Source organism: Lissotriton helveticus, chromosome 11, assembly GCF_964261635.1.
Source record: "Lissotriton helveticus chromosome 11, aLisHel1.1, whole genome shotgun sequence".
Taxonomy (NCBI): domain Eukaryota; kingdom Metazoa; phylum Chordata; class Amphibia; order Caudata; family Salamandridae; genus Lissotriton; species Lissotriton helveticus.
Window position 1 is genome coordinate 453,084,765 of NC_136072.1, and position 25,817 is coordinate 453,110,581.

The 25,817-nt window shown below is 40.6% G+C and overlaps 1 protein-coding gene across 4 annotated transcripts in view; it reads left to right on the top strand.

Annotated features, from left to right (window-relative positions):
• The window catches only part of PAX3 (paired box 3), a 120,129-nt gene that overhangs the window by 73,494 nt on the left and 20,818 nt on the right, over positions 1-25,817 (top strand). For all 4 annotated transcript variants that reach the window (XM_078665980.1, XM_078665977.1, XM_078665978.1 and 1 more), the window contains 3 exons: positions 17,488-17,696; positions 22,497-22,662; positions 23,086-23,300. In XM_078665980.1, the coding sequence (XP_078522106.1) occupies positions 17,488-17,696; positions 22,497-22,662; positions 23,086-23,300 (590 nt within the window). The remainder of the gene's footprint in view (positions 1-17,487; positions 17,697-22,496; positions 22,663-23,085; positions 23,301-25,817) is intronic.

Genomic DNA, 25,817 nt, shown 5'->3' on the forward strand with positions numbered 1-25,817 from the left:
AATGGTTTGAGTGATTCAGTATAATAAACAAAAAAAGACATTGATACAGGAATATCTTTTATGTATCCAGATGCCAGAGGACTTTTTCTGGTTTTTTTTCTAATTTAGGGGGATCAATCGTTAATTTCTCAGCCAGTGTAGATTTTTTATATGTATGTGTCACAAGAAGAGTGCTACTCAAATGCTGTTAACATGGCGTAACTTGGACTAGCCTGGAAGACTCTCCTTTAAAATCATAATACAGGAAATGAGAAAGCTAAGTAAACATCCAACCACATCCCACTGCTGCTTGTTTCTAGGCGATTTCAAAAATTGGAAACGTCTGCCATTTTAAACCCTATCATTCAAATCCTCCTCCAGTTAGAGTTAGTATTATCACCTGACTAAGCCATTTAATTATTGTCATGGTCCAAACATGGAAGCGTCATCAGTACATAAACTGTAAAGATAAGGAGATTTTTGTAACCCAATAACTATTTATACCAAAAAATATACAATTAAATAACGTCAGAGGAGACACTTTGGGTTTTTTCTGCTCACAAGTGCACCTCAAGTGTGTGTAGGACGTCCACGGATTGTTCCACTTGTGGAAAACTGTCTATAGCCTCATCCAATTGCTTCTGGTTTTGCACATTTCCGACCTCTCCATGGCGTGGTTTAGTTGACCTACTCCCCCTCTCCAAATGTCCCCTCAGCCAGGGTTACTAGAGTCACTGGTGCTCAAAGCCGCGGCCCACGAGACAATTGTGTCCTGCTGGGCTCGCCGTCGCACAAAGGCCTTCCGTCCGCCTGGGCCCGCTCTAGCAGCCCGCAGCCCGGCAGCCGAGGCAGTCCTGAGTGCCCCCGGACACTGGCTCGTTTCAGTCACACGCTGGGCTGCAACTTATTGAAGCAAAGAGGGGCACAATGTAAAAATAGCAGAAACAATTAGAGGCGGCTGAAGTGAAAAGCTGTGAAGAAATGGCCCAATTCAATGGTGGATTTTCTGTTCACTAAACTGGAAACGTGAGCGCATATAAATCTGACAGGGATCTTATTAACAAATCAGTGATGCTATAACAACCTTGTTACAACAATTTAGCAGCAAGCAGCCGCTCGGGGAAATCTAGTCCTCACTACAGCTATGCCTGGGGGCTGAGAGCTGTGACATGTGGAAAAGAGCAATGGGCCTATGAAGGAATATGGCCACTGTGGCCCTCAGTATTCCCTCCATAAGGAAAAGGGTAGCGCTAAGATTTACAGCTGGGGTTTTAACTCACGATACATAAAAACAAATACATACATATATATAACCATACAGTGTGTTATTCCTCTTTAAATGTGCCCTGTGCAAGATATATCAAATACTACATCTGTGTGCCTGTGATGTATGTGTGCACAGTTTGATAGATATATTAAATAATCGATTAATAATAGAAATGTAGATAGACTGATATGAAAATACGTATGGATAGCTAGTAAACTAGATAGATAGATAGATAGACAGACAGACAGAGAATGGAACTATAGGCGGAGATATAGAAAGGCATGTATATATTTAGTAGTCACTAAGTTAGAAAGTTAATGTAATATCACACTTTCCTTGTAACCTCTAATTTTCCATGGATTTAGTGGGGGCTTGACCCTTTGCTTTTGTGAATGCTACGGTTGGAAATGATTGGGCTATTTGCTCACATACTAAAATCTGTGCCATAAAACAATGTTTGACTTTTTGTAAAGATCACATTCAGGTTTTCTAACCAACAGCAAAAAGAAAAAAACACCAAAGAATGGGTGCAAACATCCCCACCAATGTTCCCAGTCGGCAACTAATTATTCGATAAAAGTGTCTATCTCTGAACTAAAGTCGTTCACGAAATATGATTTTGTTTCACCAATTGGTAGAGGTGATCTTGAAATGTAAAGAGGAGTTAAGTCATCTATTGGATCATATGTGATATCATGTGGTTTTATGGCCCTGCCACAACACAGTGATGTAATATGGGAGTCAATAGTGCATCTATTGCTAGTCTTCCACTTTATTATTTCTTATGTGTTTGGCTGTTCCAATTTTTACAATTTTGCACACATGGTTTATTGACATCATATGAACGACCACAATTCCAAACCTTTTATCATGTTTATCCTCATTTTTGCATTGATGCACTTTGAGTAGATGAATGATGTGCAACATGGATACATTATTATAATTATATACAGCAATAGCAACAATACTTGCATCTTTGAAAGGATTTATAAGTTCCTAATCAGGACTCCTTGTTTAATGTCTCGGTAAGTCTAGAGAGTTGAAATATCTGAAGGTGCAAACACTTGTCTTAGTACAACTTCAAAATGTTCAGGTCTTTAGTAAACTTTCAAATATGTTTATTATAGATAACAGACATGTTTATCCACCTGAGGTTTAGGCTGTTTTGACTTCAACGTTTTTACGTTTGCTCTGTATTCCAAAACAGTTTGGAAAGTTGTGTGAATTGTCTAGAAAATTGTACAAATCCTCTCTGCTCTTAGTGAGATACTTTGGAGTAAATATTTACAAATCTTTATTCTTTTATTCACTGTTTCTCCCCAAAAAATATTTGAACAATGCATCAGATCTGTTTTCTTAACACTTTGAATATTAAGTGTTACTAGAAGTGGTGTCAAAATATATCTGGAGCATTTTATGTGGACAGTTTACAGAGCACTATGGTGCAGAAAACTTCAGTGTGAGATATACAGAAGCGAGAGATTCTTGCTACATTTGATTTGCATGGTTTAATGAGTGGTTATTACCAAACAGTGATTTTTTTCTCCATGGTCACTCGCAGCATATGACAAGAAAAATCTTTAGTTTGCTTCGAGGTTGATAAGGGCACACAGTTGCGTTCACTGCAAGAAGGCAGCAGAACCTTTATCACAACATCTTAGGGTTCGTGGCAAAAGCCATGGTAAGCTTTTTAGAGGTACTGGGAGAGTGACTCTCCTGAGAACCAATCCTATCAGATCCCCAGCCCATCTGGAGCCTGGAGACCCTTCTCTGAATAAAGCTGGCCTGACAAGCATAGACTTCAGATCCGCCATTTTAACAAGAAGCAACTGTTTAGCGGGCTGGTTCATAGGAACCAGGTGCCGGGCATAGTTACTGCAGGCTATCGGTATCCATGGTCAGAAGTAGAACACAGCTGTCTTTACATCTGTAACCTCTGTAACCCAAACAACTACCATCCCAGAGACACCAGCTCAAGTATTTTGATGGTTTTTATTGTTTTATCTCAAGGTGATGAGAGACACACCATGACACATCTGAATAGTTAGCAGGAAGAAGCAAAATGAGGAAATTACCAGATCTTCAATATTTCTGGGAAAAGAGGGTAGATCTGTTAATGTTTTAAGGTTAATCAACTGTGTAACTTGGTGCTGCTGATCACCGTAATGGCAATAAAAAATTAGCAATGTTGTTTATTGAGGTCTTGCCATTTTTAGATTTTCCACAGTTCTTTAGTTTTCGACAACTATGACTTAAAAGTTAGTGTGACGTTGTTTGATTTCCTGAACTCATCCTTACGGCTTCTGTTTGTGGAGAATGGAGTGAGTTGAATCTGAGTGCGGGCCTCTATTACTATTGGTGTGTGAGAGCATGTGTGAAGCAGAGCAGATGTATCTATTTCTCTGTACAAGTGTGTTTGCATGTATGTATGCATGTGTGGATGTGTCTATCACATTCATGGGCTAGCCCACTATTTAGTCATTTTGACCTAGAGCTTGATAGACATCTGTCCACTACTTCATTAAAGAATAAAGACATGTTCTCCACTCTGTAGTATACAAATGTATCTGGTGTAATAGGAGCAGACACCAAGGCACCTTGGGAGCATTTGTGTCTGAAGGAAGGAGTTACAGAGGATTTGGGGTCTATAAAAACCCATATTACAACCTTCCATGATACTCAAAGAGTGCCCAAAGGCTTCTGATTCCCCACTGATTGCCAGTTAGGCCTTTGAGGATTTTCACTCTCCTGTTGATCTTTTTTCTTCCTTAGACATGTCATAGACGACTTTGTATTAGGAGTGTCCAACGTAGGTCCACTGGGCCAAATTATCAGGGTAGCCACTGATTATGTAAATGGGGTCTATATTTGTTATCTGCATGTAAATGTTTCATCTGTGGATATCTGAATATCTGCAACAGACCCAGCCCTCCTGGACCAACGTTGTAAACCCCTTGGTTAGAACAACTGTAGGACGGAAGAATTGCAGAATAACAGCAAACCCAGAAATTTGGAAGCTGGAAGCATGCAACTTGGAAAACGAACTATGCTTGTGGCAGGTAGAGGGTGGAAAGGTCGGTACATACTCCCAATTAATAATTACAGACTCAATTATTAATTACCGGTTGTTCTACATCTAGATAGCTATATTGATAAACAGCAATATTTTATTAGTGTAATTAGCAATCACTTGGCAATTGTGTATCCAGGTCCACCGCTCGTTTAAGACTTTTCTATTACAGTGGCTGTAACAGAGGCCCTGTTTGTATACCGTACAAAAAAATCTCAAATATCTATTTGTTGCTGCATCACTTTTTATCATACAAATAAAGCCAGAGAGGTTTGTGAAGTATTGTGTAGCACCAGGCTCTGGCTACTATTACCTTCCATAGTGGAACATATCTATAACATGCATCGTTTATTAGTATAGTGTAACTCAGCAGACAAATAGTTGCGGGTTGCATCACAGGAAAAGTATATGTTGCAGAATTTAACGGTTACTATGTCTCTCATTTCGAGAACAAAAGATATTTAAAGACAGTAGAATGAAATTTGCATGGCTGGGTATTTCGTTCAGTGGCAGAGCAAGGGCACCATGAGCCCTAACGCAAAAAAATAAATGGCCCCCATACGGCTTTCGAAGAAAAAAAAATGCTATTCTTGGGGTGCAGCGGGTCCTTTGCGTCCATGGGCCTTGGTACCACTGCACCTGCTGCACTGTTGCTGCACTACCTTTCCCGCGTCGCTCGCGGCCGCGACATGAGCCGCGCGCGGCCCCATTTTTCTGTCATTAATAACTGTGTCAAGCTGTGCTGACAAAATGTCCCCCTCCGACCGTTAATATGCATTGTCATTTTAAGCATGGAACCGTTTAGCCCGTGATTTATCTGGCGGAGGCAGCGCTGGGGGCAGCTGTACGGGCTCTCTCCGCTTGGCGAGTCAAGTCATTTCCTTAACAAAATGCTGGGCACAGATGGGCCGTAAGCTGTCAGTCCGGCATCATTGTCCCGGCATCTGCCGGCCCTCGATGTACTGTTTTATGTATTCAGCCAGTTACTTAGCCGCGGCACCCTGAAAAGACCAACCTCCCCTGATTGGCAAATAAAGTGTTCGTTTGTCTCTTCTTGCTATTGTTTTGTTTTGGGAACACATGTCAGCGTCTCAATTACCCAGTTCATTAACAGCTCCCAGCGGACGGGATGGGCGCATATGCTTCATAATAGGCTCTCTCCTGACACTTGCAAGTAGACGCCGGTCTCTGGCGCTCTTCCTGGTTCCGGGCGCTCGTGCCCCCGGAAGTTCTCCGTGCCTCAGGGTTCCCTTCATGCGTTATCGTCTGGTCTGGAATGTTGGTTCCTCGGAGCATGCTTAAGCATTCTCTTTAGGAGCATTGTGCCTAGACAGCAGCACTTCAAGGCGACTTAATCTTACAGTTTACATATCATGTAATGGTGTAATAAACCAACGATTTGTAATACTTAGTTCTCGTTCCACTAATGTTCCTTCTTTTACATTAACAGACATTTTTCAGCTACTTTCCCCTACTCGCTGGAAAACATTTACTTAACCTAAATGTGTCAGGTAGCACGGTATGAAAATCATGAAGTTTTAACCAGCGCTATAGTTTTGGGTTGGCGCTATACAAGCACCGTGTGAAACTCAACCTAACCTCAGGTAGCGTAGAATAACAACATAGTACAAAATAATGTATTACACCTTAGAATCACAGGACGGTGTAATGCACCCCGAAGTAACATATAATAAAGTACTGTTAGAAAATCAAGCTCTCTACAAAAAAACAAATAAACTGTTTTCTAGATGATATTAAATCATTTTGATCTAATACTTCTTAACCCCGTTTTGGCAGAGCCTGGCGCTGTATAGGCCAGGTGTTACTGTTCTATAAAATGTCCAGAATGTACTGACCTCAGAAAGATGGAAGTCTGAGGTGGACTTGCCCGGATTGGAAAAAACAATCTAAAAGTCACAGCAGATGTCAGTGGCAAGTGTTGCATTCACTAAGCCATCTTGACACTGAATATATACTGAAAGTAATATTCATAAAAGTATTAATAATAGTAAAAATAATAAAAAACTTTTTTATGTAGCGCTTGCTGCCACACTACCACAGTATTTGTTGTATTTTGTCGCTGTAATTAGCAAGTATCACTGACTTCCAAATTTAATTATTGTCAGTGAGGAAGCATTTTATGACATTGGGGCTTCCACTATCCTCTATGTATTGTATTGTATTGTAATTGCATTTATATAGCGCTTACTACCCCTGATGAGGCGTCGAAGCGCTTTTTCGGCAGGTAGCACGCTGCTCCGGGACCCATAGAGGATTAGTGTTGAATTAGTATAGTGAAACATGCAAGTACATTTTAAGTGGTGGATAGATAGGTTAGCCAGTTATTTGGATTTGGAATGATAGCAGAAGGATAGAGGACAAAGGTTTGTATTTATTTATCACTTGTTGACGCATTCAGGAAGGCTATAAAGGATTAGTGGTGAATTAATATGGTGAAATATGAGGTAATTTCAGTGGTGAATATTAGTCTGTTACTTGGAGTGAGAAGGATAGAGGAGGGATCAAAGGGGAAGAAAGATTTGCATTCATATAGCACTTGTTACCCCTGATGGGTGTTGAAGCGCTTTTCTGGCGAGTAGCACGCCACTCCTGAACCCATAAAGGATTAGTGTTGAAAATTAGTATAGTATAAATATGAAGTAATTTGAGTAGTAGATATGTTATTCAGTTATTTGGGCAGTATATTAGTATAGTTGAATATGGAATTTGAGAAGTGAACATGTTAGTTTGTTAATTTTGATTGAAAAGTATAGTGGAGGGATAAAAGTGTGAAGGATTTAAATTTTTTTTTTAGGTCTTAGCAGTAGGAAGAGGCTTTCGGATGAATAAAAAGGAATTTTGGAGGGGAGGAGTCAGAGGGGAGAGTTTAGAAATGTTTGTTTTAGGGGATCGGTGTAGTAAAAGGGTGTCAGATGATGCAAGGAGGGGTAGAGCAGGAGAGAGTCTAGAAAGGGTTATTTTGGCGATCATAGTAGTGGTATGGGGTTTGGGATAAATGAGAGAGTGGATGTAGAGGATATATTGATAGATGTATAGGATGAGAGATAGGGTAGTGCATTGGAAGGAGTAGTAGAAAGAAGTTTGAGATGAGTCAGAAGGTTAGGCTAGAAGATATATTGAGCGAAGTATAGGCTGAGAAATAGGCTAGTGCATCGGAAATGCAAAATTAGAAGAAAGTGATAAATATATAGATCCATAAGTACAATGAAAGTATATAGATACATAAAGGAAGGAAGTATATTTAGATTAAATATATTGATAGAGGCACAGGATGAGAAATAGGGTAGTGCATTGGATATGCTTTTTCAGGAGAAAAGTAACAGACACACAGATCCAAGTAAATGGAAGGTACATAGATGCACAATGGAAGTATGTACATGTAGACCAAAGATGATTTTTATTTATTGATTATTATTATTATTAATTTATTATTTTCTTTTCTCTTAACAACATAATTATTTTACATGTTTGATAACGTAATACACAAAGATAGGTACATATCTACAGTGAAAACAAATGCTTATATACAGAGGGATATGCTGTAAATTTCAGTTTCCGTATGGTGCTTATGTGGGGAAGAGCCCAATCTTGAGTAGTTTTCTGAAGATAAGGTGGTTGTCGGTGGATCTTATGTTGGGGGCGTAAAGAGTTCCATAGTTTGGCTGCTTGAACAGAGAAGGATGTGTCACCCATGGTTTTTTTCTTGTATGGTGGGATTTTGAGGCGAGATGCTCCTTTAGAGCGGAGGTTCCTTTGTTGAATGTGTTTGGTGATTTTATTCCTGATGAAGAGTGGTCCTATTCCATGTATTGCTTTGTGGGTAATACAAAGCAGCTTGAACGTGGATCTTCTGGCAACCGGTAACCAATGCAGGGCTTTCAAGGCAGGGGAGATGTGGTCTCGTGGTTTGATATGCAAGAGTAGTCTGGCTGCCGAGTTCTGAATCCGTTGTAGTCTTTTCATGGTCGTTAAAGGTGATCCGTGGTAGAGGCTATTGGCGTAATTGAGTTTGGATAGAACAAGGGAGATGGTAGCTTGGACCTTGTGTGGACATCCCAAATGAGGGAAAATGTGTTGCAGCGTTTTTATAGTAGCAAAGCTTGATCTTGCTAGTTTATCCACTTGGGCATTCATCGACAGCTTGGAGTCCATGGTCATTCCGAGGTGTCTTACTTCCTTCGATACTTTTGGCAGTGATCCCAGTTCATCAGGCCATGCGGCAAGCAGGTTGTCATTTTTCCAATCGCCACACATGAGTATTTCAGTTTTTGAAGCATTCAATTTGAGATGTCTCCAAGTCATCCACTGATCCGCGGCTCTGAGACAGCTGAAAATTGGTGATTTTCCAATGTCTTTGGGGCATTCCAGTTGAAGGAGTATTTGCGTGCCATCTGCATAGTTGTAGCACGTAAGGTGAAATTTATTGATCAGTACAGGTAAAGACTTCATGTAGATGTTGAAAAGCATGGGCGAGATGATAGAACCATGAGGGACCCCTGCTTTTGTTGAGTATGGTTTGGACGAGAAAGGTGGAGTATGGATGACATTAGTTCTGTTTCGAAGGTAGGACGCGACCCAGTCTAGAGCAGTTCCCTCTATGCCGGCTTCATACAGTCTTTGTTTCAGAATGTCATGGTCAACCGTGTCAAAGGCAGCTGAGAGGTCCAAGAGGAGTAGCGCAGCAACCCTGTTGCGGTCAACTGTATTCTTGAGGTCATCCCAGATAGGCAGATTCAGTGCCTCTTCCCGGACGGAATCCTGTTTGGAAATCTGAAAGTATGTCATTCTCTTCAATGAATTGTGACATCTGGGCGAACACTGCTCTTTCTATCAGTTTGCTCAGGAAAGGTCCATTTGTAATGGGTCTGTAGTTGTCAGGGTTCAGGGGGTCCAAGTTTGTTTTCTTCAGTAAAGGGCGTATGTATGACGTTTTGACTTCTTCTGGAATTATTCCATTAGTTAAGGAATCATTGATGATTCTTCTCACTGGAATGGCAGAAGAGGTTGTTAAAAGAATTGTCTTGAAAGTTTGTGGTGGACAGGGGTCAGAAGGGCTGCCGGCAGCCCTGCTTGCTTTGACCAGGTCCATAAATTCATCGTGTGAGATGTATTGGCAGGAACGGAGAGGCTTGATTAGAGCATTCTTGGATAGTTGTTTTGTACAAGGGTTAGTGCAGGTGCTTTGTTTCTGTTTTAAGTACGAGTCCTAGGTGTCTGCTTTGTCCGTGTAATGGTTTGCCAGTTTGTTGAGTAACAGGATGAGTTCCTTCTAGGCAATTTGGTTTTCGAAATTCATTGAGTATTTTATAGTATTCTTTATTTGCACATTTAGCGTTTTGAATTCTGTCTGAATAGTAACTTTTCTTAGCTTTTTTGATAGCCGACTTATATAATCTTTCAACATTTTCAACATTAAAAAAAATGCAGCCCCTGATTATCTCTATCTGCAAGTTTTACAAATTGGTGATGACGGGGGGTTATGTTTCGCTCTGCATCAAATCGAAATATAATCCAGCAAACATTATGTCATAACCAAATCCATTCTGTTTAGGGGTGTTCAGCATAACAAAGTTTTCCTCTCAAATATTGTGAAGTTTTTTCAAAATTTCCCAAACTTTGTGAACTTTACAAAAGTTCAGAAGATTTCAAAAATCAGGGGTTACTTTATTACTTTGAAGGTTTACATTGGTATGAGTGCTCCACATGAAATCTGTTAAATATGGGCTGTTAATGTTGGACAACGGTTACAAAAATTACGTTGGAAAAAATTATATGTCAATAACCAAAAAGTGTATTGTATAGAACTTCCCACTTGAGAATGAAGGCTCCCCTTCCTCGGTAGATTAGAAACCTCCGTTCTTTTTAGCAACACCAGTTATCTGTTAGGAAAACCCCACTCTTTGGTCTAATGACCACTATACGTAGAAATTCGAAATACAGCGGAGACTGTCTTGACTGATTTGTTTTTCTCTGTTATGTGTTTTACTTTTTTGCCCCCGGCTTCCTATTCTGTAGTACATAGTTTGTGCCGGTGGTTGCAGGTAGTGGGAACTGGCACTTATTCTTGGAGACTGGGACACATTTTTTATCATCAGCCTTGGCTTCAGTGCAAATGAGAGAAGAGCTGAAGAAGAGGGAAACAGGAAGGAAAAGAAAGATACAAAAAACAGTGACAACCAGGGAAAGTTGAAATGTAAAAGAACCTGCAAAATGTGAGATACAGAGGCAGGGAGTGTAGGATAATGGGAGGAAAAGCTTGGGGTGAAAACAATACTAGGAAGTCTTACTATTTGGCAGAGAAACTTTGAGCCCTCACATTTATTATTTTGTATTCCGACAAATGAAGCAGAACCATTATGTGTCAAATAGCAACCATTCATCTTGTCATTACCAAGCAGTGTACACAGCTTCACTGAGGAAGATAGTTCTCCGATGCCTCCACCCCCAGCCACCCTTCTCCACACCACATGCACACTCTCTGCTCATGGATGTGGGTCTGTGGGCAGTTGGTGAGTTGTCTAGTGCCATTTTGATTAGCACTGCCCTGGCGGGGGCTTATTCGCCATTCAGAGACCCCATGCTGGGGAGCCATGGTTCCAAAATGAAGGCCTGTGGTGGGAGGCGGTGCGGCTGTGCATGGCTTCGAGCAGCAGAGAAAGAACCCCGTTCGGCTACAAGTGGTTCAACCCGAAGGGGTCTCAGCACACATCCTCTTGGAGGAGGGAAATTGAAATAGAGGAGAAAACGATTTTACATATACGTTTTATCCTTGTGCATGCAAGCCCAAACCACCCCTCTTTATTTTTTGGCCAAACAACTTCTCCTCTCCAAACCATTTGGTAAGACGTTTAAATAAACTAGCCCATTCCTAGAATTCTTCAACAGAGAAGTATGTGATAAATGGGCTTTTAGGTTTTTAGATTTAAAATTGTTTGAGCCTTCCTAATAAAATCTCAACTTGCCCTACTTGTGCAAAATTACAAATTATCCTAAAGGGAAATCCTGCAGATGCTAGGAACTCGGGGCTCTGTTTCGAGCCCCCTCCCTTTCTAAAAGCAGCCCCTCTGCGCCCCCTTCTCTTCCAACCCGACCCTCTTTGTGTCTCTGCACCCTGCCAGGCAGGTGTCAGAGCCCTGAATGCGGGGGAAGGCCCCGCTGACGGATACCACAGATGGAGCGTGGAAATTGCTCGAATGGGGCCTCAGCCACAGGCCATTTCTGGGAGCCCAACAAAGCCGCCAAATAAGTCAACAAAAATCCCAAAGATCACAAAAGGAAAGTGTCATTTGTCATTTACTCCGGGCCTGCGAGGGAGTATATCAGCATTGCTAAACTCCTCCCGGCCTGCACCCGAGTAAACATGATTGAGGTCAGCAGCGTCATCGACTGCTACCTGGGGTCAAGAAACAGCTTGCCGCCATCTTTGCTGAATGATAAAGTCTGGGAGCATGCAACTTTTTTTGTGCCGAGGGGAGAGGGGCAGATGCTTCCAAACATTGCCAACTGATAAACCATACAGTATGAAACAACGCTGTTGACATCTGAACACAAAATTAACATTTAAAGTCCTGGTAAAACGAAAGCTACCCTGCCCTCGTGTTGTACCCCAAAAAGGATTTAAATAACTTTTAAATGGCTTCTGGGCTTTTCACCAATTGCTGAAGGAGAAAAACACCGAGGGGCTTATTCTAAGTGTCATGGGAAAATGACGCAACCATAAGAAATAGATACAAACACGGATATCGCAGAGTTCATTTTTCAACTACTACAGTAATACTAATCTCTCACTACAAGCTAAGTGAGTTGTAATGGGAGCTAGTGTGGTAATACTGTATGTTTTCCACGTTTCGAGGTGCAAAACTCAAAAAAGTGTGTTTTATTCCCACAAGTTTTACATGAAGATATTCGTGTGAGGATAAACACCAGTTCTGGGCCATAGTTGCACATAAATCATAAGCCCAATTGGCCACAAACTACCATCTGTGCCCTACTCGGGATTTGCATGGTGCATGGAATAAGGGTTTGAGCACTAAAGCAGATAGATGAATTCTACATTTGTGAACCAGGGCCCAAAATAGTTTTGCTGCACGAGGGAATCCCTTGATGTGTCTCAATAATTGAGCATTGGATTTATCTTACTACTAAATATAGTCCTGAAATGGCTGCCCTCTCTGTTTTGGGTGAATTAATTATTCTGAAGAGATGTTTCGTGGAGTGGGAAGACAATAAGGCAGCACATAAGATGGCCGCCATGTGAAAGGCTACGCTGTTTTTCATTTTTAGCCTGGACTTGTCTATTTATGTGCCTTTCTCGGACAGTGGTAATTTTAGAATTCCACGTGACCAAATCCCTCTGAAATTGAGCGGTGATCGCCTGCGCAATAATGTTAACCGGGATCAAATATTTCCTGGGGCCGTAGAAGAGGTCACCAAGGGTTAGGGGACAAAGAGTTGCCTTCTAATTCTCTAACTACCCCACCCCAGTAATAAACTTCATGGCAAGTCCTCTGATGGGATACTGCTCGCAGCATGTTCTCCCTTGCAGATTTGCGGCAAAAGGAATTTGTAATCCTCTAGGGGTTATGATTGCTGTTTTGTGTTTAATCGCTTTGGTCAGTGGCGCCTCTTTTTTTATCCCTTCAATTCTAATTTAGGGTAGGTTTCAGAGTAAATTCAGTCGTAAATTTGCAAAGCGTTCACGTTCTTTTAACTGCATAAAGTCAATGTCAAAAATAGAGTCTGTAAACTTTAACTATTAAAATATACATGTGTAAATATATATATATATATATGTGTGTGTATATATATATATATATATATATATATATATATATATATATATATATATATATATATACAAAGTTTTTAGAAGATGAAAAATATATACTCAGAAGGGAGTATGAAACACCAGGTGCGTAATCCATATCGTTATGATATGGATTAAACTCCTGGTGTTTCATACTCCCTTCTGAGTGCGTATTTTTCATCTTCTAAAAGCTTTGGACATTTTTTACCGGCTTGGGTTCCTGCCGGAAATACGCCACCTGACGAGGGACTGATCCTAGAAGGACCTTACTGTGCATTTATATATATATATATATATATATATATATATATATATATATATATATATATATATATATATAATCGCAGAATCAAAGTATCCGGCAGTGCGGGGCTTCGAAGTTGCGGTGGTCCTGCACGGGTACCGGGAACCCTCAATATCCAAATTCGAATCCTTTCCGTTTAAAAAAGAAAACGCAGGACGCCCCAGGATGCTTAATTCTTCTTTATTGCAGAATTGAAAGCTTTGTACCGACGCTTTTCGCCAGTTACGGCTTGGTCACGTTGGTTATGTTACAAAGTGCTGCATAAAAAACATTTTAATATGGCAAAAATCTTGTTCAAATGGATTTGTGTTTCCTCATCTAAAATCATGTTATAGATGTTTAATTTCATCACCTGTAACATGAAACATTCATAGGCTCTGGAAGGATGTGTTATGGCCTTGTGTATTTAAACTATATTACACAACTTTTTTTCTTCCAGCAAACATGTCACTTAGTGATTTTATAAGACAAATCTGCTGTTGAAGCATGAGGTACATGTAAACCCTTGAACACAACCCTTCTCTTAAAAGTTTAAACAAACAGTTGAGTTTGCGGTTAATGCCAATGAACAAATGAGGTCCCGACCAATCAAGAAGAGTCATTTTGGGAAGAGGAAACTTTCCACACACATGTGGTACCTGCATAAAACTAACACATACTACTACTCTAATAAAGTGCATAAAGGAATAGCTCTATCATGCAGGTCACTTACCATCCCAAGTGAGTTCCCCGTGGGGCTGCCTACCTTGATTCACTATTAAGGTGTCTGTGAGGAATACATAAAAACACATATATACAAAGGAAAGTTCAACCACAACACATCACAGGGACGGTGTATAGAGGCTCGGCAGCAGAAGCCATATACCAGTTGCAGCAATTTTCAGTGCCTTTGGATGGAGAAAAATGCCCACTTGTGGAAGACAGCTACTTTTACCAGCAATGCGGTGATATTTCTGTTAAAAACACGTGGTGTAATAGGTAATCTTAGAATATCATATTTTACTAGACTACACCCTGAAACTACCCAAAGTTTTCAGATCCCAAAGTTATCAGGAACCATAGAAATTACCTGCCAAAAGATTGCCGGAGAAACAAAGATGACCTCAGCATGCCATTTTGCCCTACTGTTTCATCCATTTCATGAAGAACTGTGGTTAGCATGAAAGATGGGAAATGCACAAGGTTGTTTGGCATTCAGGCAAACTACAATTTTCCCACGGGAGCCCTCCCCGTCCACTAACTGCCATCAAGTGGTGGCACCCTAAAACTACAGCATTATTCGACCTTCTAGAAGCTCTGGCCCGAATGGAAAATGCTGCCATTCTATAAAAAGTATTATTATTATGAATATGGCTATTACTATCAACAACAACACCAACAACTTAACTTCATTCAATATCAAACAATAAGATCATAAAAGTACAATACCGTATAAAATACATTTTCAGTCATACATTATAATCCCAATAGATTTAAAAACAAATAAATACTGATAAGAACCATAGATTTAAAAACTGAAGCTAAAATACCCTCTGTTAAACCATACTAAATTCATCCAGTTCAAAATATAATCTGGAAAGATGCCAAGTGCAAAAAATAGAATTAAAGGGCAATCGATCTCCTAGTTATTAAAACCATACATAGATGGAATGCAAGAGAAAAGCATACATAAGAGTCAGGGAACATTTGTAAAAAGGTCAGAGCTGGGTGACATTGATCAAAGTTGTATTTCCGCAAAAGGGAAAGAATATGCTTTTTACGTTCATACATATAAAATTTACAAAAAAATATAAAATGCAAATTTGATTGAGGGGAGGTAGCCTCACATGAACTAACTGGCAGTTCATTAATTGAGTACACGCCCGCCGGAAAACCCAACATGCACGGGATAAGATTTAACCTGAATCGTACCAATTCACATCAATGCCGGGTATTTGTTGCAAAGGACAGATATGAATTTACTCCATCAGGAATAGTGGGAAGCCCCAGGTAGATGGCTACTGTGGCTTTGACACAATTTTGTGTGTATCTTTTACTCTCCCAGTGCAAATTGTGGCGTAATTTGATTTCAGCTTTGGAAATACACTGACCTGCCAGGGGATCACTATAAAGGGATTCAAGGCCCAATAGGGACAATATTTCTTTAACATATTGAAGCTATGGTACCTTATGGGCATGCTCAAGGTTTAAACAATACCTAATGATGCTTTACGTTAATCCCACCGTATCCCTCCACCAAACAGAATGCCTTAGTAAAACCGGGCAAGGGATATCAAGTCAGAAATATATTGGACCTTTAGTTCTTGGTGTATGCTAACATTTGAACAACTTTTGGGGAGGAATAATACTTTGTTATAAAACCCATATTCTAGCCGTTGTAATTACTATTATTATCCCCATTATTAATATTATTGGAATTACAATTTGGGGAATTTGCAGGAATATTTAGATCATTTAATAATTGTGTGCAACTTTGAGATGATGCAAAATGTTTCTTTGAAAAATATAGTACATATCTACAAAAGAGTGAAATTTGAAGCCTTTGAACTAGAAAATTCAACTATTTCTTCCCCCATCTCTGCTTAAATGCTAGCTTTTTGATTGCCTTGTAAAATCAGTGAACCTTGATTTTTCTGCAGAACATGAGCATTTTTCAGTGGAGTACATTCTGCAGGGGTCATTTTGTTGCACAGAGATGCAGGACTCAGCCATACTTACAAAGTCTAAGCTAGACAGCTCAATGCTTTGCCCATAGGTGTGTTTCTGGGATGCAGATGCCCTTAGTCACCTCCCCTCAAGTTGAGCTGCTTGCAAAATGATTATTTGTTTTTGTTAAGCAGCTACCTTGAACTTAAACCTGAAAATTTCTGAAAAAACATAAACAGGAGGTCTTCGATGCACACATGCTAAAGCAGGAGTATCTTCTCATTTCCCATTTGTTTTTTTACCATATTTTTAAATTTGCTGATTTTTTGCTGTGTTTGCTTCATGTGAAAACTTGACCACGAAGATGTTTTTCTTGGAAAATTTGTTTTAGCAATATCTTCCCTGAATCTGTCCAGCACTTATTTTCCTTCTGTATTTTTTTAGTGTCCAAGGTTTACTTTAATGTGCATATTTCTGGTACTATCACTGTTTTCCATTTAACAGCTGAATGAAACCAGCCAACCCCCAGGATTTTATTATTTTGTGTCTTGCACTGTATTCTTGTTTTTCATATCCAAGTGTGCATTTTAGATTGTTTCAGACAACAGTACTTGTTATATATCACATTACAATTATGGGCAAAATGACAGCAAATTATCCATTATTGTGTGCATAACATTAAAGTGTCTTCACAGTGCTCATATCTAGGAAGAAAACAACCCCCTACATCATAATATAAACATACTTAACATAACATTTGTATATATAGTAATATGTAAAGTCTACTTATAAAGCATGTTGTAAACGCAAAATATAAGTACATCTTAAGGAGCTCCCAGAACGGTTTCATATATATTTCAACTGATTGCTTCTATTAGGTTAACGTGTTAAGTTGGCATGGACACTTTCTAAAGTTAGCCCCCTTGGTGCATATGTTCAGGAGATTAGGAGATTTTGCCTCAGAGTTGAACTGTGTATTGGGGTAGCACCCGCACCTCACTAATGAGGGCAAAGAACGCGGTCTGAGCTTGTGTGTATTTGCACGTGCATGCATATGTATGCACATGTGCAGTAGTGCCTTTGAATGTCCTGGTAGTTATTAAACTCAAAATTAATCAGAAGCTCCCTTGTGGGTAGAGCTGCTCTTGACCTTGTCACCCCATTTGCAAGACAGCGGTATCAGAGATGTGGTATCCAAAGCGCTGCCATCCCCTGCTTACGCAAAGGTCAGAAGCTGACAATAGGCTATTTACATGAAAACGAGGCTGGGCCAGTCCTGCTTACTTGTAGAGGGTGATCAATGCTTTCTTTAAAAGCTTATCTACGTGGAGAAAACAACAATGTTGAGAGAGCTAATTTGCAAGATCCTACTCAAGCCCTTGAATTTCTTTTAGCACCGTCCGCACCGCAGTCTGATGAAGGCTCCGACATTGACTCTGAACCCGACTTGCCGTTAAAGAGAAAGCAGCGCCGAAGCCGGACGACGTTCACGGCGGAGCAGCTGGAAGAGCTGGAGCGGGCTTTCGAGAGGACACACTACCCAGATATCTACACGCGAGAGGAACTCGCACAGAGAGCAAAGCTGACCGAGGCTCGTGTTCAGGTAGGAACCAACCTAGCAGAACCAACTCTGTGCCAGTTGTCCGATCTGAACCAGATTGTAGGCCTAGAATGCCAGATAACATTGATTAAAGTCGGAGTTGAGACATGTTTTCATGATATGCGAGTTCTTTATAATGATCATTTGGGACACTAGCATACAAACAACCTTGGTAATGCCAAGCTTCTAGGTTACAAATACACAAGATTCCAACCTTTGTAATTAGCATGACCATTTCTGTTATACATTAGAATGCAACAAATGCAGATAAGCATCTACCTTTTAGCTAGTATGAGTCCTATTACTTAGTATACATATATATATATTGGCATGAGGCACAAGTGTGAAGGGAAGTACCCCTCCACAGTTGGTACAAGGTCTTTGCAAACACTGGAGAAGGTGTATTGCACAGAAGCGAACAGATACCTTGGCAGTCAGGGGGTTTAATCATACCTGCACAGACAAATAGTTGCTTATTCCAGTGCATGGCTTACCCAAATCTCCAAAACTAAGTACACTTTAGCAAATTTATGGTACGGCTTGAACCCCACAATAATATCAGTGGGAAGGGATTTAGGCTTCATTGTGTTTAAACTATCTGTTACTTTCACCCCTTTTCACTTATATAGTTTTTGGGACTTTGTGATGGGTACCAGCCTTGCTTCCTTTAAAATGGAAGGCCGCAACACGGTTGTGGCGTATGTTTAATGTGAGCTGCAGCAATGCAAACGTTTCCGTAAATATCCATCTACGTAGGAAAGCTTGCTCCCAATTGAAAGAGACCAGCACTGTGATTAGTTAGTGAAAATGCTGTAGGATTCATTCATTGATCTTTCCTGGCTGAGGTGACCAATCTGTGTGATTTTAGCAGAGTTTGTTCGTTCCTGTTGGTAACAAAGCTGAGATAATCAGCAGCTCTTGCTTGGGCATCTAAACTCTACATAGGGGCCTACATTTCAGCAGCTTCCAACCTGGGCAGGATTGAGACAGCCATTATAAAGGGCAATGGGTTGTAAACTCACACTAGCACTTGAGGTTTCCAGCTACTGTAATCCAACATCATCATTCGGGATCGCGTCCCTGCGGTCAACAATGATCCATTCATGCTCTGTTTGTGCTGCATCACCTTGACACTCCACTCTGACAAAGCCAACAACATTTCCCCAAACCCTAAAGGAGATAAGAAGCAAGACAAACAAGCTCCATTCCTCTTGTGTGCCAGGCTCTGATACTGACCTGTCAACTCCCCTGTCCTATGTCAGTGTTCATACCTCTTGCAGTGCTTCACGGATGTCCTTCAACCAGGACTTGCTGGGGGAAAACAACTGCTTAGATGCAAGCCAATTGATGGATTTTGCAATGAGCCCTCTACAGCAAGAAGGAGCACTTACATAGCTGGTAAAAATAGGTCTGCTGCTGAGATATCTGTACAGAGGACACCGTATGCTGAAATCCTGGTAGGTCTGACTCAGCCTTTCAAAATTCTGAGGTCAATTAAATGAGTACCTTTAAACTGGAAAATTGTAAAACTTCTCACTTACAGGTCAGTGAAAAGGTGACAGCAAATGCTCCTTAAAAACCGCACATTCTTATTAGCTATACCGTTGTTTTGTGCATATGCTCAAGCTGTCTTGCATCTGTGTCTCCTTCACTTCTGATCACTTTATTGAAAACTTTGAATCTCCCACAGAGAGATCGTCAGCCCTATGTTCCACTTTGCCTCCCTTTCATCTTCTGAAAGGGACCACCCATCCTTGTCGACACACATCATTTTCCATGCCTCATGCCACACTGCTTCTCAACTCAGACATTGTTTTGATCCATGGAAGTGAAATTAAATGTGGACCCATGGCACATTGTTTAGAGTAATTGTTCTAATAAACGCATATTCACAAATGTATCACTAGGGTGCAAAGGTCAAATTTGAATTTATTACTACAGTACAACAGAAGTCACATGATAAAATAATTGTAAGGCCTCACAGCCTGCATTTAACAATTACTTTTCACATGGAAACATCTTTCCTAATAGTCATGTTGCTGCAGAGTGATTTTATGTTGCTGCATTAGATGTAGCCCCTTTCATAACAGTTTTGATGAAATACAGTGTGTTAAAATAAATACACATGAGAAAATACCTGAGCATAATCCATACATGCAGGTGTGCGGAATATAATATTCTATATATTACCATTGTTGAAGGAGTTGGAGGGCATCATGGCTCATGGCTTCTACCCACACACAACAATGGCAATAAATAGTGGTGGACAAAATTCATATAATTATCCGAAATTTCAGCAAATTATGCATAATTATATGTAAAGTAATCCATCATTTTGCGCTATATTTTAGCATGAAATGCATCCTCACATCAATTTTGACACGAGGATGCATCGAAACAGAGCACCATGACCAACAGCTGCTCACTTTCTGTAGTTTGTGCGCATCTGCGGTATAGTTTTTAACCGCGAATGGCGCATTCCGCTGTAAATTTTTACCAGCAATGGTACATAATTACGTTATTTAGTGGTGAATTGGTGTCATAGGAATTTTGGGTAACAAGTGTATGGTGAGATTTCTGAAATTACGCAAATTATTCCAGCATGATTAAAATTTCGCCCACAGTAATAAATAGCATACAACATTCTGATCATCTGCATATACATTATTAAGGCCTGGTGCATCTTGCAAGTTGGAGACATGACTGTGCCAGCAAACACAGACATTATCCTTTTCCAATTTAGTTGAGATGGTATTGAATATAATCATAGATGGTATAGGTTCCAGGATATTGCTTTCCATTAATATATAATAATAATGGTACATTATATATGGTATAAATTCCAGGGTAGCATTCCAATAGCCTAATTTTTATTCTCTTTGCCCAGAACACAAGGTTCTTCACTTTTTATGGACTTGCAGTAGGGCAATAAACATTTGAGAAATTGCACAACAGGTAAATATAAGAAAAACACTGTGCCCTAAGAAAGATGAGTGCATGCCCCAAAACAAGATGAGTAGACTTTTTGAGATCATCTGGCATGAATATCCCTCTGGAAGATGGATGTGCCACCATCACAGAACTCCAAAAATGTGTAAGCGCAACTTGCAAATAAATCTTATTTTAGACTTTAACCTAAAAAGTTAGTTAAATTTTCTTTAGCAATTCGTTGTGATTTTCCAATGGATTTTGTGCCACATCCATAGATAAAGTTTAGGGCAGATGCTGGAAGACAGAGGCAAACAACTGCAGATAATAGATCATGCCTGGGGCAAAGAGCCGGGGGACCAATAAACATCAGTGTGAAACATATTGGGCTATTTCCACTTAAAAGTCCCTTTATTCCCTAGCATCCATATTTTTTACTGCTGGTTCACAGCTGTTCCCCTCACTTCTGATTAGTGCTTTGGCAGGACACTGTGACAGGACAGCGCCCCCAGCACGCCCGGTGACGCACCATGACAGATCAAACCATCTAGGGCAGGTTGATGTTAGGGTTGACTTGCCTGGAGCTCTACACAAATATGGCCCTCAAAGGGCCATGGCGTTCCTGTTGTTAATGGTATCAAATCCTTTAGAGGCTGTTTGTGCTTTTTTCCCAAGTCGGCGACTCAAGCGTTAGCCAGAAAAACAGAAGTCACCCCCCACACACACAGCAGCTGTCTTAATGTGGCTTTAACCCTGTGACTCGCTCGCATTCCTTACGGTTTCCTCAGCTCCTTGGGGACCCATCATGTCTCGCACAGGCGCTATGATCTATCGCCTCACAAATTCCCTCGAACATCTAACACACGGATCTTCCACTTAACCCAGCATGGGGCAACATATCCAAGTCAATCATTGATTAAAATACCAGAGCAGGTTTGGAAAAGACGACGTTTCGTGCCTAATTTGAAAGAAAACTACTCTTTCAGAGGCTGTCTATTCTATGCTTGCCAGCAAACGTTGCTGATTTTTTCCCTGTTTGATTTTCAGTAAAGGATATTTCCAAAAATACTGTATTCACCCTAAGCCAGGAGAATATGTTCCCTTACTTCTCGTGCACATTTGGTGGCATGCTTGCTGATTGTAATCAGCGGTTAGTAAACTGCAGCAGAAAATAGTGAATCCGATCAAACGAATCATCTGAGATGAGCAACACAGGGCTTCAAATTTTAGTGGTATAGAAAAGTTGCTAAGCTATTATTTAAAAAAAAATAATCTTTTATTCTGGAAATTATTGTTTTTTCACATAGTTGTCTACTAACCACAGCTCAAAGACGTCATCGATTTCAACTTTCATCTATATTGCATGCAGCACATAGCAAATTTACAAGTTGAGGCCAAGTGTAGGGCAGATAAGGTCTATGTAGCGCAAAGGGAAATCCTCTTTCATGACCTCAAACATATGGGTTAGAGAAATAAAGCAATTAAATACAACTCATGTTTTCAACATAACCTACAAACACTTTTCATCACTAAAAATTCCAAATATTTAAATCTATCTGGGGCCAAGGCTTCTCTCACCAGATCTGCAGGGAGCATAATTCATTGTGAAAATGAGTATGCCTGGTGCATGTTAAAAGTATTGTTTCATGAAGTTTCATGTAAATATGTGTTTAAAGAAAATGCATTTAATCGATGAGTGGAGCTGTGCAAACTTCTCAGCAAGTTTATAGTGAAACCTCAGGGTCTATCACGTGACTCAAGAAAGAAAGTAAGAACATATTCAGTTCAGTGTTCAACGTTTTCCTCAAAGATGTGTGGTGTAATACAATTCAGGGCGGCATTTCATAATAAAGTCTGTTTGTTTCAAATCTTTAGGTGTGGTTTAGCAACCGCCGCGCCCGATGGAGGAAACAAGCAGGGGCCAATCAACTGATGGCTTTCAACCACCTGATCCCTGGAGGGTTTCCCCCTTCTGCAATGCCAGCTCTGCCAACATACCAGCTGACGGAGTCCTCATACCAACCAACGTCCATCCCACAAGGTATACCTTAAGACCGAAATTGATTATTTGAGCTGAGTGTAGAATTGTGTCCGTGCCAACAAATTGTCCATCAACCATTATTTTGATTGTCACTTTAGATGGAATACTGCATGTTTCCTCTAAAGACATTTCTAGTTGCTAAAAAGCAGTGCAGAGTGGTGTGTGGTTAAACACTATGAACGTTTGACGTATTCACATTATTGCCTGGGTGCTACCCATGGAAGGTGGGTTTGGTGAAGTGTCCATCGGACTGATGAGACCAAAAGATCTAAAATAAATTTCCAAAGAACTTCAAACTGCCGTAAGCATCTTAGCAGTACTGCGCCCCTTTTTAGTTTGTTCCCTTGATCCCCTGGTTGCGTAATTTGTGACATCCATATCTGTGAGAAGCCATTTTGAAAATGTCTGTGCTTTCCTTTGCAGCGATGTCCGACCCAAGCAACACAGTCCACAGGCCGCAGCCTCTGCCTCCAAGCAATGTCCACCAAAGCAGCCACCCGTCGAATCCAGACAGCAGCTCTGCGTACTGCCTGCCCAGCAGCAGGCACGGGTTTTCGAGCTACACAGACAGTTTTGTGCCTCCATCTGGGCCCTCAAACCCCATGAACCCCGCCATTGGCAATGGCCTTTCACCTCAGGTCAGTTTCTTTTGTAGACACAAGTTTTTCTGTGCAGCAGTAGCGAGTAGTCCATTACCTTAGGCAACAGGGTCACACTTTGCCAAATGCGAACCATAAAGCATTCTTTATTCAAGCCACATGATCTCACTTGGCCAGTTTCCTTTGCACCCCCTCTGGCTACACTGAAATCCATGGCTCACGCACTTTTGTTTTGTGTGTGTGTGTGCGTGTGTTTAAAAAAGTAGAAATATTAATGTTTGACGACTTTTTGAAAAAAATATTTGGGGATTTTCACTCTGAAAACTTTGTTGTGTATTTGAAATGCAGACTTTTTATTTCCAAGTTTTTTTACACGTATTTCTCTGCTCAGTGCAGGGCAGTCTACAATAGCATCTGACCATATGCATCTTTTATGAGGTAACAGCTAAAACCATTCTGTGCCCTTTAACCTTGTGTGTCTGCGGATTCCATGAAGTTGTGTTAATTTCTAGTTCATTTTATTATTTTATTTATTCATTATGAAGTTTTATAAAGTGCTATGCGTCTCTATCAGTTCAGAGCACTAAATAGAGGCGTGAAGGAGCGCAGCGTTATGGACCTGTGGTTAGAGTCCAGAAGGATGGGTAGTACACCATGTCCAAAAGTGTTTGATCACGACCCATGCTCTGTGTTGAATTAATTTAAAGGCAAGTTTGAATAGTTTGTTTTTTCAAAGTTTCCTAAACTGCTGTGGGGAATGGATGTTGAATTAGGGCTCGTTCTAGAGTCTGGTTTCATGCACAGGTTTTCAGGCTGGCAGCTGCCAGAGCTCAGTTGAGAGAGTGTTAGAAATCTACACTGAGCTAAAAGTTTGCCCTTGAAACCGCATAACTCAATTAGCTTTGAGTGACTGGCTGACTGGACTGACTAATCGCATTTTTTGTACTGCACACTACCCCTAGGGTCTCTTGGGTCCGCGTACTGGGTTGTCGAAAAATAACATAACGTATCAAGACCATTTCTGAAAGGTAAAAATAGGTCTTACACGGGAGAGAGATGAGTTAGAGATATTGCCCAGTGGAATGCATTAATGGAAAGGGCTATTAGTGCTCGGGAATATGCAAATAATTGAATGGCATAATTGTTTTTCTAATTTGCATTAGAGTATGAGCTTTTCTTGCAAGATCTTGTTAATAAATTGCCTAGATAATTGAGTGTCAAAAGGTTGGTTGAATTTCCTACAGGCAGCATCTGTCTGAAATTGACATTATTAGTGCGCCCTAAGTACGCCGGGCTGTGTCTCTGAGTGCGCGCCTAGCTCAGGTGCGAGCGGGAGCGTGCTGTCCGCCAAATTCAAAGCCATGTCACTTTCTGGATGCAATCTATAATTACAATCAGCTGTCTCTACAGAGCTGAGAGAGAGGGTGGTGCCAACAGCTTCATCTTCCTGCACCCCACTCTCTCCTTTTGAGTGTGGAAGAAAACACAGAGCAGCTCTGAGTGACACAAATGAAAAGTGAAAAGACAATTATAGCCAATTACACACTAATCACTGACTATCACCAGTGCCACAGCAGCGAGAGGGCATCCTAATAGGCAGAAAATGAGATTTTAATGGCACAAAGGGTGGTCAAAATAACAGCTCACATATCTGTGCTCCTTTCCGGCTCCTCAACTTGTGGTTTGCATCCGGCTGGTCTCTGCACCGCGGCGATAACTCTGCAGAAGCCTGCAAAGTTCAAAGGCAGTGGAGTTGAAAAGAATGAATAGCAAAGGCAATGGAATAAACATTTTTGCCTTCAGGCAAAAGTTCATAAACCCATTTTCTGTATTTTTCCCTTAACAGTGAATGTAATTAAGTTCCACAGAAGCCCATCGCACCAGCTGGGGATGCACAACTTTATGGCTTTTAAAGAAACCCCAGTAGGGGGAAAAAACCCTAAGATCGTGCAGAATAATCTCATCGGGTTTCTTGGAAACTGTAATACATTCTGGTTTGAAGAGGTATATTTTCCAACTGGGACTCCTGCAATGCCAGATCCTATAAAAGAGTTTGATGGTTGCTCTCCCTTTGACAGCGGTAGTTGCTCTTCGGGCATCCAGCTTATCTCTGACAGAATAGGAGGAGGAATTTTGTTGAAAATGCTTGTGCAACCTCTATTAATATTCATTCCTATTACAGTTATACCTGACTATAGTTGCATATTTCTTCCTAGAAATCAGGGTGAATTTATAGAGGAAACCGAACTCAAAAATGTGAAATAGTTGGTCTGATACCTTCAGGCCTGTGTTATTCCATGTTGAATAACAAACTTCCCGCAAAACAGTAAAACAGCGTTCTTCATTTCTCTTAATTTATCGCCTGCTATCTACTTCGTTCCAAACGGTGTATCCTTTGCACCCTTGATACAGAAATGACAGTGCAATAAGATATCGCTTAGCTAACCAGACATGAGTTCCTTGACATGGTTAAAACACAAGGTATTAATGGAGTATTAATAACCGTCTTTATACCATCTCTAGGAAATTTGGTATTTAGTGCAAATTGAGTGATCA